The sequence below is a fragment of the Amphiura filiformis genome, chromosome 12 (assembly GCF_039555335.1).
Source record: "Amphiura filiformis chromosome 12, Afil_fr2py, whole genome shotgun sequence".
Taxonomy (NCBI): Eukaryota; Metazoa; Echinodermata; class Ophiuroidea; order Amphilepidida; family Amphiuridae; genus Amphiura; species Amphiura filiformis.
Genome location: NC_092639.1, coordinates 48,496,978 through 48,514,416, shown reverse-complemented (window position 1 = coordinate 48,514,416; position 17,439 = coordinate 48,496,978). Strand labels below are relative to the sequence as shown.

At 34.7% G+C, this 17,439-nt stretch overlaps 1 protein-coding gene across 1 annotated transcript in view; it reads right to left on the bottom strand.

The window, feature by feature from the left end:
* LOC140166868 (protein phosphatase 1 regulatory subunit 12C-like) overlaps positions 1-17,439 on the bottom strand; it is a 144,918-nt gene that overhangs the window by 9,682 nt on the left and 117,797 nt on the right. The window contains 1 exon segment of the mRNA XM_072190355.1: positions 1,809-1,870. Within this exon segment, the coding sequence (XP_072046456.1) occupies positions 1,809-1,870 (62 nt within the window).

Genomic DNA, 17,439 nt, shown 5'->3' with positions numbered 1-17,439 from the left:
CTATATTTTTACACAAGACAAAATTTGAGACCAGTTTTCATTAAAATATGTGCAGTTTTCATTTTTTTGCCACTGTAGAGCCTAAAATTTACCGCATCCACTTCCACTGCACACATGCAACTTAACATCCTTATTGTGCACATGTGGTTGAAATTTAATTATCTTGGTGTAAATTCGTATTGTTGTATTACAAACTACATTCATCAACTTGACATGTGTGTTTATTGCAAATATTAAGTTATTGTTGACGTTGTTTCTGTAGAGCAGCTACATATATACAATGTATCAGTGAAGCTGCGCCACAACAATCAGCAGGATGAGGGGAAGAAAGAAGATTTATTTTTGCACTAGCCACTATAGGATCCTAAAACACTGACATAATAATCTTATCATCTCATAAAATCTTTGGTTTTTTAGCTTTTGTCCCTTTGGTGTTATTTCCCCCACCCCTCCTTCCCTTCTCAACAATTTAACATTTCTACTTCAGAATGATTCTCAAACATTGTAGAAAAATCAAGTTTAAGTAATGAATCTCAAAGTTGCTAAAAGTATTTCAAACAATTCATTTTCTTCTGATGAGGAAATAACATGTGCACAAAGCCAAGAAAATGGTTTCATCAACTTCTGACAATCCTTGCCATGTATTGTAATTACATTAAACCAATTTCATCCATATGCTCACCAATATACATTCTTGGACTTTTAATACATTGTTTTTGTATTATCATTGTTTTAAGAACCAAGTGGCTGATGCTCAACCTGTAAAAACAATCATCATTGTTAATAAACAATTAAGTACTTTCTCTCACTGTCCTTAATAAGATGGTATTCATTGTGCATCTATTATCATTTGTATGACCCATAAGACATTTTTCTAATGTTTGGCAATGCCTGGAAAAAATGTAAAATCCAGGAAGCACCTGTAAGGGAAAGTTTGGCATTTGGAGAGAAATTTTGGGAGGGGGGGGTATTTAATTGGTCCCCTCAATTAAATACATATAAAATAGTGGAAAATGTTGCTACTTTTGTTGCAAATTGGTTTGATTTCCTGGGAAAAATGAACAATTTTTTAATCACTTTATTTCATGATTTATCTGTGAATAGAGATATAAACTGCCACAGTAAAATTACCAAATGCAAAGTACTAAAATGAAATTCTGTAAACCACTTCTAAAATAAGTACAAGAATTATGTTGTTTTTGAGTTTTAATTATTTCATTTAATTCACTTTAAACCACATTTTAATTCTAGAAAGTTTTTTCTAAGCGATGGATTGAAGACATAGATAATGGATGGGGGTCCCCGAAAATGGTTTTCATCTTTCCAGCACACAAATTTCCTACAACAATCATTCTTTTCTGGAAAATGGAAAAACTCCAGAGAACTCTGTACAGTAATAAGAAGGTGGATCAATGTAATTCCTACATTTTTTCCATGAAGTGTTGCATCTTTAAAGAGGACATAACTAACAACTGAAAATAGACTTTATATTACTCATACACAGATTCTTGTCATTTGATTGGCTAATTACTATTTTTTTAATTTATTTTGTTTTCCTGGGGTTTTAAAGCCTCGTTGAATGAATGGAACAGTCCATATTTCATCTCATGAAAATATTCTTACCATTGTACTCATAAACATTCAATATTTGTATGACATTTGTAATGAAATAACCATCTCCAGTTTGCCAAGATTTGATCATACACATACACAATAGATGCAGTATCATACCATGAACTGACCAAAAACAGAGAGAAATATTGTAAGTTTTTAAAACGGTGCTGAACGAATATACGTGATGAGCTCACCTGCTATATAGACCAGTGGTAGGCAACGGTCGACTATAGCGATCTGTTGTACTTGAGGCACTCTGTGGAAAACAATGAGATGGGGAGAGAAAGGAAAAGAAGAGACAGAGCAAAGCAGATGTGAAACAATAGTTAGTCACAGTATAAAATAAAACAACTTGGATGAAATCAGCATATTTTTTCTTTTGAAAAGGTCCCACATGTTTACACTCCCAAACAAGCCTTGAAATAAGCAGTTGCAAGGAGCGTTAAGCAACCAATTGCTCCAGGTCCTTGTAAAATTCACATGAACCAGGAGCAATTTTCTAAAACAAATTGCACTTGATGCAGTAGTGCTGGTATGCTGTATTGTATATATATGTAGAAAAATGAGAAAAGGATTTACTATTTGAAAATTGCTGTTTCTTTAGAAATTGCTCCTGGTTCTTGTAAAATCCCAGCGAACCAGGAGCAATATTCAAAAAACAAAAACAAATTGCTCCTGGTTCTAGTCCACTTATTTTAAGGCTTGTTCCCAAATAAGGTACCCCCCACCATAAAAAAAAATTAATCTAAACACCTGCAAAAGCCAGTATATAGAAAAAAATAAGGTGAGGAACCTAACTAAACAGTTGCTATATTTAAACCAATACTAGTCCAAGCTGTATGTCCTTAATACTACATTTCTTAGATGCTCCTAGCCTCCTCCTACTAATCAATTAATCATTAAACAAATAATTTCAAAAAATTAAAATATTCATCAATCGATCACTCACTAACTCTATCATTGTTTGTAATGCATTAAGTTAAGGAATCGGATAGCTACGGTTGCACAGTTTTTTTTGTGGGACAAAAAAAAATCAAAATTATTTGATATCAGGATGATATTCCTCATATTCAGAATGCAATTTGAGATGTCTTATGTGCTCTCATGTCCCATACTCTGCAAACGTTGCTATCCAATCCCTTAAAGCCTTAATGTACGATTTCCATCAAATTTTAATTTTGTTATTCTTTGTTCAAAATGTTGAAATAATATTAGTAATAACTGCCGGTAAGGGTTGCTATTCATTTTAAGCTGAAACAACCAGGTAAAGTGAAAGAAATCCCACTGGTTATTTTGGCCAGGACATAAAGTCATAATAAAAAAATTATGACTTTATGTCAAACTTTGCTCTGTTGACCTACAAAGACAACAAATTTGGCCGATTCCATTTTGGTGCAAGTTGGGACATGTGTAAACATTACAAATATGCAAAAAAATCAGGTTTGAAAAAAATTAACCAATTTCATATTATAAGATCGTACATTATGGCTTTAATTGCAGACCTGAAGACACAAATCTACAGTAACCTTTCATGGCTCAATATACATGTATATAGGCACTAAGCGTGTTTTCCACTTATTTTACAAAATAGCCCCACAGAAAAATATTTGTCTACGGCAAAAAGTAGATCTGTTTAAACATGAGCAAGCGAAGTGGTTACCTAACTCCTTGGTTACTGGATTACGTGCCCTTTGATATTATGAAATATAATGCCACAGACTTAGTGGCGATCATTTTGATCATGGTTCAGGACTCAAAAGCATGATCCCGTTGACACAGTGAAAATCAGCTTATACATAACACTTCACTGGCAAATTGGGGATGTCATACACATCATTAAGGATTTAAAAGAAAGGTATTATTCATGATTTGAGCGAGCCTCTATGGCATATTTCCATTTATCAATACAACATCGCATAAATCTCCCTCCCCATGCAACAAGTGAAACTTGAATACCTCTACTTCATGGTGCTGATGTTCAGCATAAAATACATCATCATTGTACGAGAAAGTGTTATCGCCCGAATCAAACCATAACGGCGATGTGTATCCTCTATCAAAAACCATTAACGGGGCACTTTGGAATGGGCCCGGGGTAGCTGGTTTGTCCCTGTAGTCCCTGAATCTCCTAGGCATATTCAAAAGTATTAAATCCTGGTCAGAAACAAGTTGGTATGATCCAATGTACAGAGTCCTACGTACTTGATGACGGACTTGGACAGATCTCATCAGAATGAAATAAATCAGCCAAGTGGCCTACACATTTCTGCTAAGTTACAATTTATAGTTGTTGCATGGAAGTGGACCGAGACAGATATAAGGGGCCAGGTGGAGGCTGTGAGTTTTTGCCAACTGCACAGGAACTTGGTTGTAAGTAATTGCGTGACCAAAGGAAAGCAAATTCATTAGTGAAAAAGCTGCCTTGAGAATAGTATTATGTAAAACATAAGCCAAGATGCTGTCCTACCTAGGGTCAGGACCTATATGTTTGAAAGGAAGTGCATATATAAGAGAAACAAAACCGACAATATCATGTTCTTTCTAATTAGCACCCTCCCCTCATAAGCACCCCTACTACAAAATATTTTGAATGGCACCTGCAGGGCTCGAAAAAATGTTAATTTCCCGGGAAGCAAGCTAAATTTCCCACAATTTATAGCATGTTTTTATATACAAAAGAGACACAATTTCCCTCCAAATACCAGAATTTCCCTCCAAACACCAACATTTCCTGGGAATGAGCTTCCCCAATTCCCCACTTTTTCGAGCCATGGGCACCTGTACAATTTAATTCCATCAAACGTCTTGAGTAAAATTTCCTTCTAAGCATTCCAGTTTAAGATAATGATTTTGACCTTAGATGAACTACACCTGTGATATGATCACATCCCCCACACCCCACACGAGTAAGACTAATTTGTGGAGTAAAATCAAAATTCAGTTTTCAATTTTATTAATTTATTTTCCTGAAAATTATTACAGTTCCTGATATATATGGTCATTATATTTGAACTTTATGCATGTTAATTTCAATTTGTAACTTTCCTTACATAACTTTCACAAGCAAAGCCGAAAATACCTGACTTAAGCGGCCAGGGCACTAATTAGGTAAAATATGGTAGGTAGAAGGGTGATATGATCAAGCAAAATGAGTCGGATGTCAAAAATATTGATTTTGAGATGTAGCCAATAATAGTTTTCAACTTCCTTTGTATTTCATTGTTCATAGCAATACTGAAATATCTCTCAACCGTAAGTCTATGATGGGGTTTTGAGCAAAATAAAGCTCTTGTGAATTTTGATTTTGATTGATTGTATCACAAAAAGGTGGTTTTATAATACAAGAGTAACAAAAAATTGACATTTTCATTTAAAACAAAATTGTCAACAGCAAATGGAAGTGCAAAAATTGCTAGCAAATCAAGGAGCCAGTCATCACTTTCGATTAAAAAACCCAAAAAAAACAAAGATGTTGAACAGTGAACACCATTTGCAGTATTTTATAAAAGGGAGCTATGCCATTATGTTAGTGTCTCCTAATCCATGACACAAACTCAATTGCAGCTCTTTGATTAGGGCATGTCAAATCTGTAGTTAGCTAACTAATAAATCCACGACACCTGCACATCTTGAAACAGAGCGACTAATGTTGATATATTCATATTTACACCTAACAACCAATGAAAACGTCTCAAAGGATATTCTGCGGTCACTGCCCTATTAGTACCAATGTCCTCTCCACAGTAAAACTTTTCAAGGCTAGGTTTTTTAATTGGTTTAACTGGTATTTCCTCATGAGAAGTTTAAAGAGATACTCCTGGTTTTCTGGCATTAGTACATACAAGGTTCTTTAATTAGTCACCCCAATTCTTAATTAATTACATGGACAATTCATGACAATGGCGATTAGTAAAAAATATAGGCCCATAATCTATGACCCCGTTTGTATAGAGAGAAGTTGACTTCAATTGAGACATCAAATTCAAATTGCGACTAAAGATTAGCATTACAGGCTATTCCATTTGTAATCCATATACCCCCTATGGAAGACATGACATTAATCTTCTACACAGGGGGTGTGAATTTCAAAATGGGGTTACCTGAATGGGTCATCCCATTTGAAATTACACTCCCTATGTGAGAGATTAAGGTCATGTCTTCCAAAGGGGGTGTATGGATTTCAACTGGAATATCCCAATATTTGTTGATGGGGTGTTGCAAGCAAGCAAGCAGAGAATTGGTAGTCGATGAATTAACTTTTACACCCTCACTTTCTTGTGCTTCAACAACCATTAATGAAATGAAGTCAACTTCTAATTGTGTGTTTGTGTACGGCATAATAGCGATTTGATTTGAAGTTGGAATTCTAAAAAAGTTGACCTGCATCAACATTAGAAGTTGAGTTCAAGACGTGGCAAACCTGTTTACACCCAAGTGAAAACGAGTTCAAATTCTACTGAAACAGACTTCAGGCTAAATGAGGTCACATTTGACTCAAAAGATGCGTTTGTATTCATGTATTCATGTTCTTTAAAAGTTCTCTATGTTCTTAGTTATACCATATATGTGAACCGATTTGTTCCAGCCATAAATTTAAACTATATTCTACCACATACATGTCCTTATAAAATATGCATAGCGTATGTCAACTCCTATCACAGAAGTCACACAATATGAATTTTGGGTTAAATACAAAAGAGAGTTGAGTAATATTTATAATTTGACTCCCAATTAAATTTGTATCAAATCAAATCTAATCTACCATAGTTTTAAAATTAAAATTTAGGAGGCCTGTGTCATTTAATTTTTAAGATAACCCAATGTCAGCCATATTGTTCGCTATCTATCTTATCACTGGTATTGAGGTCACACCAATGTCACTTGCAGTCCTCTATGCAAATGAGATGCATCCCCCGTCTGTTTACAGGGCTAGGGTCATCTTAACGCTACAAATGACATCAATTCCCATGTGGTTATCTCATCTCATCCCTAAATGGCTCATCACTGCAAATACAATCCAATGCTACATTTAGATCACTCAGACAGGACTATGATGCCTCTTTTTAAAAATAAAAACTTGTCCTCATCATCAGACTGGCATGCACTGAGCGATAACTACACGCATCATCGCCAGTCTCTGATGGGCCTCTTAGCTTGGAGTCACTGCAAAGCATACCGATTTCGTTATCAAGCTTCAACCCACACGCATACAAACACAGAGAAACACACATGGGCTACCTAATGACAAGACAAGCAAGGAGAACACGTTCACACATTACCCTTGTCACGGGTGTCCTGCCCGAGGACCCGTACATCCTGCAGATGAGACGGTGCAATCTGCTTGTTGTTTTTAAACAATCCCCAAAACAATGACAGCTTATTTTTACCCTCGAGCTTACTCGAGCATCAAAACAAGTCGAGAAAAAATGGATGGTTTGATTTTTTTTTTTATTACTCTCTCCCCAGCTTCTCACTCATGAAAAGGTTCCCAGTAGTTGGATGCTATCAAACATAACATAGTTGGGATTCCCTAGTATGTAGAGAAGCATCGGTTAGTTGTCTGTACTACTGTGCAGGGGCCCTGGTGACTTGAATGCCTTGTATGGTAACGGCACACCAGTCAGCCACTAACACATTCCGTGCAGCTGATACTCAATAGCTATATGTACTAAGGTTTTTATCAAACTAGTTTTGGCACAAAATTAACAGTTAGTAATTAATAATTATTTTTCATTGAAAAAAAAGGGCAATGGCTTTTCAGTTACATTTACATGACAACATGAAGTTTTTGACCACAATTGACATATCCAACAAATATCAGAAGTATAAAATTTTACAATAAAATAATGATTTTTAATTTTTTAAACAAAATCAATTGCATCCTGAAATGTTACTTTAAAATCAAAATTTAAGCTATATACTTTTAGTATGCATTAGAACGGAATACAAGATAGTATGGGTGACAAGTTGTGTATACTGTTTCAACTATACACCATGTTTATTTTTTTTCACTGCATGATAGAAATCTGAGATGGACTAATTCTAAATCAATTTGCCAAATCAAAATTGTTTGTAATTAATACAAACAAAATTCACTAACAGTAACAGTATTCAACCAGTTCAACATAGTTCTCAAAAATTGGACTTCTAGATAAAATAATACGGAATTAGGCACAAAAAAACATGTTTGTTGCCTTAAATTTAGTTTCCTTAAAAATGCCTTTAAAAAAAACAAAGTTTAACTTGAGAAACAAGGAGCAGAGCTTTTTAATTTGTTGGGTAAGCAAACATTGCCTAAGAAATGTGTTTTGAATGAACACATAAAAATATTGAATAATTCTGGTATTTCTATCTATATGGCATATTACTTTTAGCCATTATTTTTAACCCAGAAAATACTTTGGGAATTTGGCTGCCAAACAATGGTTTTCAGGAATCACAATAGAAAAAGACAATCATCTCATGCTATTGTTAAATTGATAAAAGGCCTAAAAAGATTGTACACCATCAATATGATGGCAAACAATGATTTATCAGGCTTGTTTGCTAATTTTTTACCAAATATATGAAAATTCAAATATTGGTAAAAACAAGAACAAACAATTCATATTTTAGGGGCGGTCGAAATGGTGTTTTGCCTAAGATCAGAAAAATTAAAGTTTATTATATTTTTAGTCCTGATCATGGTCTCAACACATTCTTTTTTTCTCCCCCTTTGCCAATTTCGTTTATCTTGTGATCTCATGTATATATACACAAGTTGGCAACACCGAGTTACAAAAACCATAATAATTTTTGTGTTCTTCTGCCAACTGATACAAGAATGTAATGTGACATATCCACATGTTGAATAAGAGTATTTTATGCCAAATATGGAAATAAGATTAAATACATAATAACATAAGAAATATTATACTTATTAAAACTGAATAACAGACCTGAAACTGACCATTTGTGAAAAAAAGGAAAATTATTTTTAAAAAGAGGAAAATAGTGCAAAATCATGCTAAAAACGCTCAAATTGGGTTGAAAATAACAAAAAATGTATAAATTGCAGGAATAAAAAAAGAGGAAATCAGCTAAAAATAGGAAAAGTTTCAGGTCTGTAATAAGAATGAGAATAACAGATAGAATTTTGACTTTTGCTTATCCAATAGTGTCATAATGGATGGGCAGCCCAATATTTTTATCGTAATTGACAGCCCATCCATTATGACACAATATCGGACAGGCAATAGACAAAATATCTTTTATTCTCCAAATGCACATCTCTATAAATAAGCCAAGGCAAACCACACCTAACCTCAAATGATTAATTTGATTCGTCCATGACACCTTTGTTGCATAACCCAATTACAAAGTTACTAATGAATCAATCACAACAAATCCTTTGAGTCGCTTCATCTTGACCTATATTTTGTGGGACATGAGAGCACACCAGACACATTAAATTGCATTCTGAATAGGGGGAATGTTCTTCCAATATCAAATAATTTTGATATATTTTTTTAATTCATGTTATAATACAAAATTTATGGCAAATTATTTATTGATATTTTTTGTATTTTTGATATTTAACTAATATAATCTAATATGTACTTAAAAATGTTTTAAAAACAGCTGTATAATTAGTATTACAATATTAGCCCTAATTTCAAAGGTTCTGGTTTATTTTGAAGCTCAAAAAGAAAATCGGTTAACCCAAACACAGCCCATGGTTTTGTGCTATTGGAAGGGAAAGAAGGGATGAAAAAGGACAGAAGATAAACAAGTAAGTCCACTGTATCCCGGAAATCAAATCTTAGACCCCTTGTGTGCCAAGCCCAAGATCACCGGCCGACCGGTAGCCACAGCAGTTTCGCTAGCCTTACCACTTGCATTGTAGGCTCTTGAATTTGGAAAGTACGGATAACATCCGCAGTTAACATACATTGTACATTAGCAGCAGCCAACACTGACACTGTGGATACTTACATTTATTGGTAATGAACACATTGGTACTGTAAAAGTAGCAATTTTTTTGCTACATTCAGTTTTGCATTTTAAATGTTTCAAGCTGCTACCATGAAAATAATGCTTCAATATATTCCTTTTGTGTATAGGTTAAGGGCTGGGGTATGAGCGTTTGGACAGTATTTATTTTGGGACATTAGAGCACATCAGACATATCGAATTGCATTCTGAATCGAAGAATGTCATTCTGATATCAAATAATTTTGGTTTTTGAAATTCGCAATTTAATACACATTTTATGGCAAATCATTAAAATTGATATTTTTGATATTTAACAGTACTAAAGTAAACTTTATAAATCTGATGATTTATACTTAACGATGTATGTAGGTGGGATGAAATGCCGACGATCAATTGAAAATTTTGACCTTTCGTATTGAAGATATGGATTTTTTTCCCAAAACACCAAAAAAAATTAGGTCTTTTTGGGAAAAAATCTATATCTTCAATATGAAAGGTCAAAATTTTCAATTGACCGTCGGCTTTTCCTCCTGCTACATACACTTTAAGAATATATCATTAGATTTATATAATTTACTTCGAGGGCTGTTATATATCAAAAATTTGAAAAATATCAAATTTTTATAATTTGTCATAAAATTTGTATTATATTGTGATTTTCAAAAATGAAAATTATTTGATATCAGAAAGACATGCTTCAGTATTCAGAATGCAATTCGATAGGTCTGAGGTGCTCTCATGTCCCACAAAAAATACTGTCGAAACGCATAATAATCGCTCATTTTAGATCCCTTAATGTTAGGAAATCTAGAATCACAAATTTAAAAACAAGGGTCACAGTTCATCTTAGCGAGGCGCAGAAAATTAATTGTTCAAAAATTTCCACTTTTTAAAGTATAATTGTTGATAATTTGGTAGTGCAGTCAAGACAAAATATTTCGACAGAAAATCTCATAATGCCTTTATTTTTTCTTATATATATATTAAAGCGCAGGTAGAACTAGGTCAGGCCTACACTTTATAGGTTGGCCTACACTTTTTATTTGGATCAACAAACATGTAGGGTAAACATCAGTCATTTCTTATGTTTTACAGCAGGAAACATACTTAAAGACCACCACATTGGAAAACCAACCATTTCCAAATTATAGGGTTGAAATGTGACAGCAAGATCGTAACATTAGGAATTTGTCTAGTTAACAACGCAACCTATTGCGCTCTTCCAGTTGAAATACATACACCCTTTGAAAGACAAGACCTTAATCCCTCTCACAAGAGGTGTAGATTTCAAATGGAGTCACCCATTCAGGTAACCCAAGGATTGAAAATTCACAATCCCTGTGTGAAAGTTTAAGGTCATAGCTTCCATAAAGGGTGTATGGATTTAAGGGTAATAGCCCAATTTTCTATCTCCCGCTAGCTGAGGTTGTTTAGACTACATCACAACTCGCCATCATCTCTAGCATTGAACTCAAACCAGCAACACAGCGTCAAATATGACAATCTCTAAGACACAGTTCCTTAACCCCAATATGCTTCTACACTAAAAGAATGACCTTTGGATATGTTGGGTACAAAAACTCATACTCCATAACTAGAGGTCACAATTTGAGCTTCTACTTGTGTATGTAGGTCATTGGGCTATGCCATTGGGGTTGAGATCATTATGGCTCATACACTATGGACCACAATGGCCTCATCCCAATGGCTATTATAGCTCAATAACCTCAATCAAACAATCATAGTGCATAATTTGACCTCAAGTTGCAGAGTATGAGTTTTAGTACTCAAAATATTTAAAGGTCATTCAATGAACGTACAAATGTATTGGGGTTAAAGAACTGAGCCCCTGATAGATGAGCATGTTGTGGATCCTAGTGATAGTAATATGAAATCTGACCTGGCATATCGCCATTGTATATCTGACGGTGTTCAGCTTGTAACATTGGGGATCCTATTGTGAGCTTTGCCTATATTTGGCAGTCTGCCCCTAGGTAGTCCCCTCCGGGCAGACTAATCTATTAAGTTTGCAGAATAAATAACTTGGTGCCAGTCCCAATCAGATCTTGTTAGAATGTTCATGGGATATCAATAAGTCGGCAAATAATGAGACAATTGTGAAGAGAGAAAAATATGCTGAAATTGCAGAGTTTTTTGTTTTGTTATCATTAACTTATGATGTGAATGAAACTGAAAATTAAGGGAAAGAAATATGCAAATTTAATGGTGATAGATATAGTAAAAGCATATTGGAACTTCCACTTTTAGATATCCTTCTTTCTTAACCAAAACTTAGCCACATATAACATGCCACAGTCTTATCCACTCCACTATAAGTACATGTGTAAGAAATTGTCAAAACTTAATTAATTACAATTACTAACTTGGTCAATACCTATTGCTTGCCGATGTTGAAATCCCGAGGTCCATGGCAAATACATTGATACAAGTTACTGAACTATGTCCATTTTTAATGCTCTTTTTTTTTAATAGCTCTTTTTTTTAAATATTTACCATAAGGCAAAAAAAAAAATATTGTTGTGTTGCCCTCAAGTGGAAAAATGGAAAATTTGGGTAGGACGGTCGGATTATTATTTTTTTTTAAACCTTCAGTTTTTAAAAATCCCCGCAAATATTAAATAATGCTTGTTCAATTAGGTGACATTTGTCAATTTTGACTTCTGGATACCTGTTAGACAACAATTAAAGACTAGTCTTACAATAAAATATTAATTTTAAGTGAAAAACATTGCGTTTTTGAACAAATCTGTAAAAATCCTCATTCAAAAAAAAAAAAAAAAAAAAATTGCGACCCTGATTTTTCAGGATTTAGGGTAGGACGGTTGAGTGCAACACAACAATTTTTTTTTTTTGCCTAATTCTGCCTATATCACAAATTTATTACTGCGGGCTTGGTCTGATTGGATCAGATTGTCACATATTCTCTGTATTTAACACCCATTCCCTATACATAGAAACCAGCATCTAGTGAATATGAAGCCGAGAATTTTATCACTCACATGTAAATGCAAACATTGTAATGCTTGAAATGTTCAAAGACGCAGACCACCTTGAACTTGCTTGTCTTTTTCACCTTTCAGGGCTAAAATGCAAAACAATCACAGAAAAATGTGAAGCCCTGAACTACCATCAAATTGGACACACATGTGCATTCCAGCAAACATTCTAAGTACTATAATAAACTGGGTCAATTTGAACTGCTAACTTTAAAACTAACACCATTATCCTATGTAGTTGCTTTGATTTCAGGTCATTTAGCCGGTCCCCATCAGGATATAATTACAAGCCATATTAATCTGGCCTAAAAGAATTTGGATCAAACACACAGGCACTTAAAGGAAGTGTGCAAATGACTGGCTCCCACAAAGCAATGAGTATTTGGTATAAGCAGAAAGAAGGAAGCTTCCATGGTTTATGATACCAAAATCATACATCCATTTTAAAGGGAACTACTTGATAAATGCTTTAACACAATAATTTTAACACAAAAACATTGTGTCACATCTATTTATTGTAGGTAACCATAGTAACATTAAGGTAAACAAAGTGAAAGTGTGGAAATTGCTGTGTATCAGTCGAAATAGTGACAGTCTTTATTGTTCCCCTGGAGATCAATCACAAAATTTTCTACACCTTGATAAAAAATACTATCCCTGTGCTTCAAAAACATCCTACCATAATCAAAACCACACTTGTGTGTTTTATCCCTTTCAAGACTTTTTCTTGAGTTGAGGATGACATAATTGGATCCAGACCCGGAGTGCATGTGACACCCCCCCCCCTCACCCCATCGGAAAAGGTCTGCTTTGTCTCTAAAAAATAGGGGCTAAAAATATTTTAAATAATAACACCCCAAATCATGAAAGCCCCCAAAATTGTCAAATTAGTCTGAAATATGTAGGCTCCAAAAATCTACTGTACAAGGAGTAATGGTCTGCTTTGGGCCATAATGGTTTCTCTTGAAAAGGTCTCCATTTGGAAAATCTGACCCCCTTAAAAAATCTTGGCTTCAGGCCTGATTAGATTCTAGTCAACTTGGGGTTCTATCACATATACTAGCATCACCCATTTTGTAATACATGTCTGTCCAGATCTAGATTAATATAGTTTCTATCTGGCCCCAACAGCATTGTGTACACAGCCCCAATATTGCCTGCTAAGTGTCTACTACCATGACTACTGGGGAAGCTTACACCAGCTTTTGGCCAGTTTGTTTCATCTGAAGACTTTAGCAATGTGCCTATTTCCGGAACACTGGTAAAAGGCTATTCTTGGATGGAAGCGAGGTTCAAATTTGACATTCACACATGGATAACTTTGTACTATATGCATACCAAGGGATGACTAAACCATACTAACACTATATGTTTATAATCATTTCTTACTGCAAAGTTCATCTTTGGCATATTGAGAAACAATTTTATGTGGGCATTATGTCTGTACTGACTACCCTTCACAGAAATCACATAGAGTTCAACTTCTGGTACCGTACTGGAGTACATGTACACTTTCAAAAATTCTGATCAAAAAAGCCCCCCAAAAAACAAACAAACAAAACAAGCAAGACTAAACATCTGAAACCTTAGCAAAATATAGGCCAGTTCATCTCTTGGATTTTCAATTGATTCCGATTTTGCGTTTGAGAGTTATGCATGATTATGTGTATCCTGCAAAGTAAAGGGGATGAGGCTGTGGATCACGAAATGCCCCTTTAACATGAATGAGTAACAAACAGGGAGCACCATTCTAAATCCTTTTCACTTTTAGAGATAAAACATAAATCTGTATAATTATAATCAATTCAATTTTATTGAACAAATTTGGTATTCCTTCCTTTAAAAAAAACATGTTTTTTTCTCCAAACAAACTATATACCAACTATATACCCTCCCACCTTCCCATTTCCCAGATATTGTCACGTATTTAGCAAATTCATCCACATATTACTCTATTTTATCACCTATCAATAAACATTTTCCGTAACTTTTCTTGCTTTTGTATGAAGTCAACAATAATAATTTGTAGGCCTTCCTGGCTGTATCAATGCTACATCTAGAAAGAATTCGGTCCCTCTTAGCCTTAAGGGGGTACTACACCCCTGGCCAATTTTGTGCATATTTTTGCATTTTTCTTAAAAATTATAGCGCATTTGTGAGAAGTAAGATATGTATATTATAGGGGCAAAGACTAAAACTACTGCACTGAAAATTCAGCAACTCAAGGCAAGTAGTTATTGATTTATTGATCAAATATTGGTTTTCCTCATTTTTGACTGTAACTCCACAACTGTTGTCTGTGTTGAAATAAAATTTCCAGTGCAGTAGTTGTAGTCCGTGCCCCTATAATATACATATCTTACTTGTCACCAATGCGCTATAATTTTTGAGAAAAATGCAAAAATAGGCACAAAATTGGGCAGGGGTGTAGTACTACCTTAAACATTAGAAATTGACCTTTACGTTTGATAATAATAAAAACATATTCTTCATGGCTCTTTGATAATGTGAACAGTTTCTTTCGTTATATATATAGAGCTATCCATTCAATTGTGAGAACATCTGATTTTTAGTTCCAATTGAAAATATCATTGTTGATATAACATAGTCATGTTCAATATGTGCACTGCATGTTTCAAATGGAAGCAAACAGCAAGTGTTTTTGAAAAAGGTTAACAAAATACAGGTCACAAATGTCTTTCTATTCATCAACTAGGCTATTCCAGATGAAATCCATACACCCCCTATGGAAGACATGACCTAAACCGTCCACACAAGGAGTGTGTATTTCAAATGGGGTTGCCTGAATGGGTGACTCCGTTTGAAAGCTACACCACCTGTGTGGGAGATTAAGGTCATGTCTTCCAACAGGGGTATATGGATTGTAACTGTAAGAGCTCAATGCAATGCATGATTCCATGAATTCATAATAATTTATGGACATTTTAATGTTTCTATCCCCTTGTATATTGTTATATTATTAGATCTCATGCGCTGGTTTGTAATACTTCAATGTTCCAGTGTAAGATGCGTAAGCTTCTTCCCTGCTTGTTTGACATTTTAACAGTGATATATTTGACTATAAAAATTACTTCCACTTTCCATGGGGAGTATTGCAATATGAATCAAGGAAATAAAAAACGTATATGGAGAATTTGAAAAATGTGCACTTATCTTCTTGAATAAATCCTTAAATGTGAAATCCTTTATCCCGGTCTTTTATGTCCGGCTTTGATGTTAACCATAATCACCATGGCCGTGTATAAACATAAAGCTAATGGTGCTATTGAGGAATGTAATTAAGCCTACAGTACAATGGCTGATTGATTGAGAATATTTAAAAGGCCTGCAGAACAAAATAGAAGACCCGGGAATACTACATTAAGGACTGTCATATTAAATCACATCTAAATAATGGGTAAACCGTACTACTGGGTATTAATTTAAGTCTAATCTAATTCAATAAAACGGAAAGCTGAAATGCATGTGAAGGTACACATGAATTTCACCAGCAACGGCTGTAGGCATGTGTATTTTAGTTCGCTTGAAATTTAGAAGAAAAAATGTAAGCTTTTAAATGCTAATCTTTTACACACAGGTGATTTAAGCTAGAATAATTTTGATGAAAAAGATACCAATAAAAATAATAACAAACATTATTTATAAAAATAACATATGTAGAATAACTATCACTTTGATCACAAAGTGAATGTGTTGGTAAGCTGTCAAAGGCCTATGATTCAACATAGCTCTACAATAAGACTCTTACACTGTATGGACTTGTGTAACTACTTCCTAATCCAGAGAGTGAACCTGTTGAGGACAGTCGTCCATGTGAAGAGCCCCCGTATCTGCCAGCAGAAGAAGAGTAGGGACTTCCTGAAGCTGATGATGAGTAGCCACCGGATGAATAGCGTCCATAGGAACCATAAGACATGGTGGCTGGCTGTGTGAGAGACTAACTAAACAGATGATCTAATAGATGATATGTCAATATATTATGATGAGATGGAGGTAGGTCTAGACTCCTACGCTGCTGCTGCTACCTCCATAAGCAAACAATCTGGCAAATTGACATAGTCCTTAATCTTGTGCAGTGCAATGTAAACATCCCCTATAGATTTCTTTCACAAGATATATTCCGATTGCAGATGTAGATAAACTCTACTCCATTTATTCCAAGTGCTGAATTTGACACCGATCACAAAAAATATGGCGGAGAATAATTTTCAGGTTGTTGTAGATGTCCCGTCATGACCAGTCCCCCTGACGATCAGGCATGTGATTCTTGCTGCTCTACCTATTTCCCCCCATGGAGTAAACATAGGCAGGTTCATGTACACACACAAATTGACTGCCTAGCCAGACCAGGCTGTTTTTTTCCTTCAACTACGCACTTCATACAATTGCTCCTGCCTATTTGCATATCAATGACCTAGTCTGGAGGATATTCCATTCCGATGGGCAGGGGTGTAGTGTACAATTTTCCAAACATCCAAAACATTTTTTACTTGTATTATTTGCCCTAAAGGAATGTAATTAGCAACTGTTATTGGAAATCTGCTCCCGAGCAGTAATCTTGGGAAAACAAACAAGCAGAACGCTTGGTAAAACGTTACATTTAGCTCTACCAGTATCAAGCTAGCATGTCATTTGCCGGTTTGGGTTATCTTTGAAATCTGATCTTCCCAAAGTTTCTTAGTAACAATTCGAGAAATTATACTGTGAATAGTTCATAATTAAATTAAAATGCCTTCTTGAAAAACAAGCATATTATGCCCTTTTAAAAATCTAATTATTGTTATTTACCTTAAAGATTTATAAACATAAAATA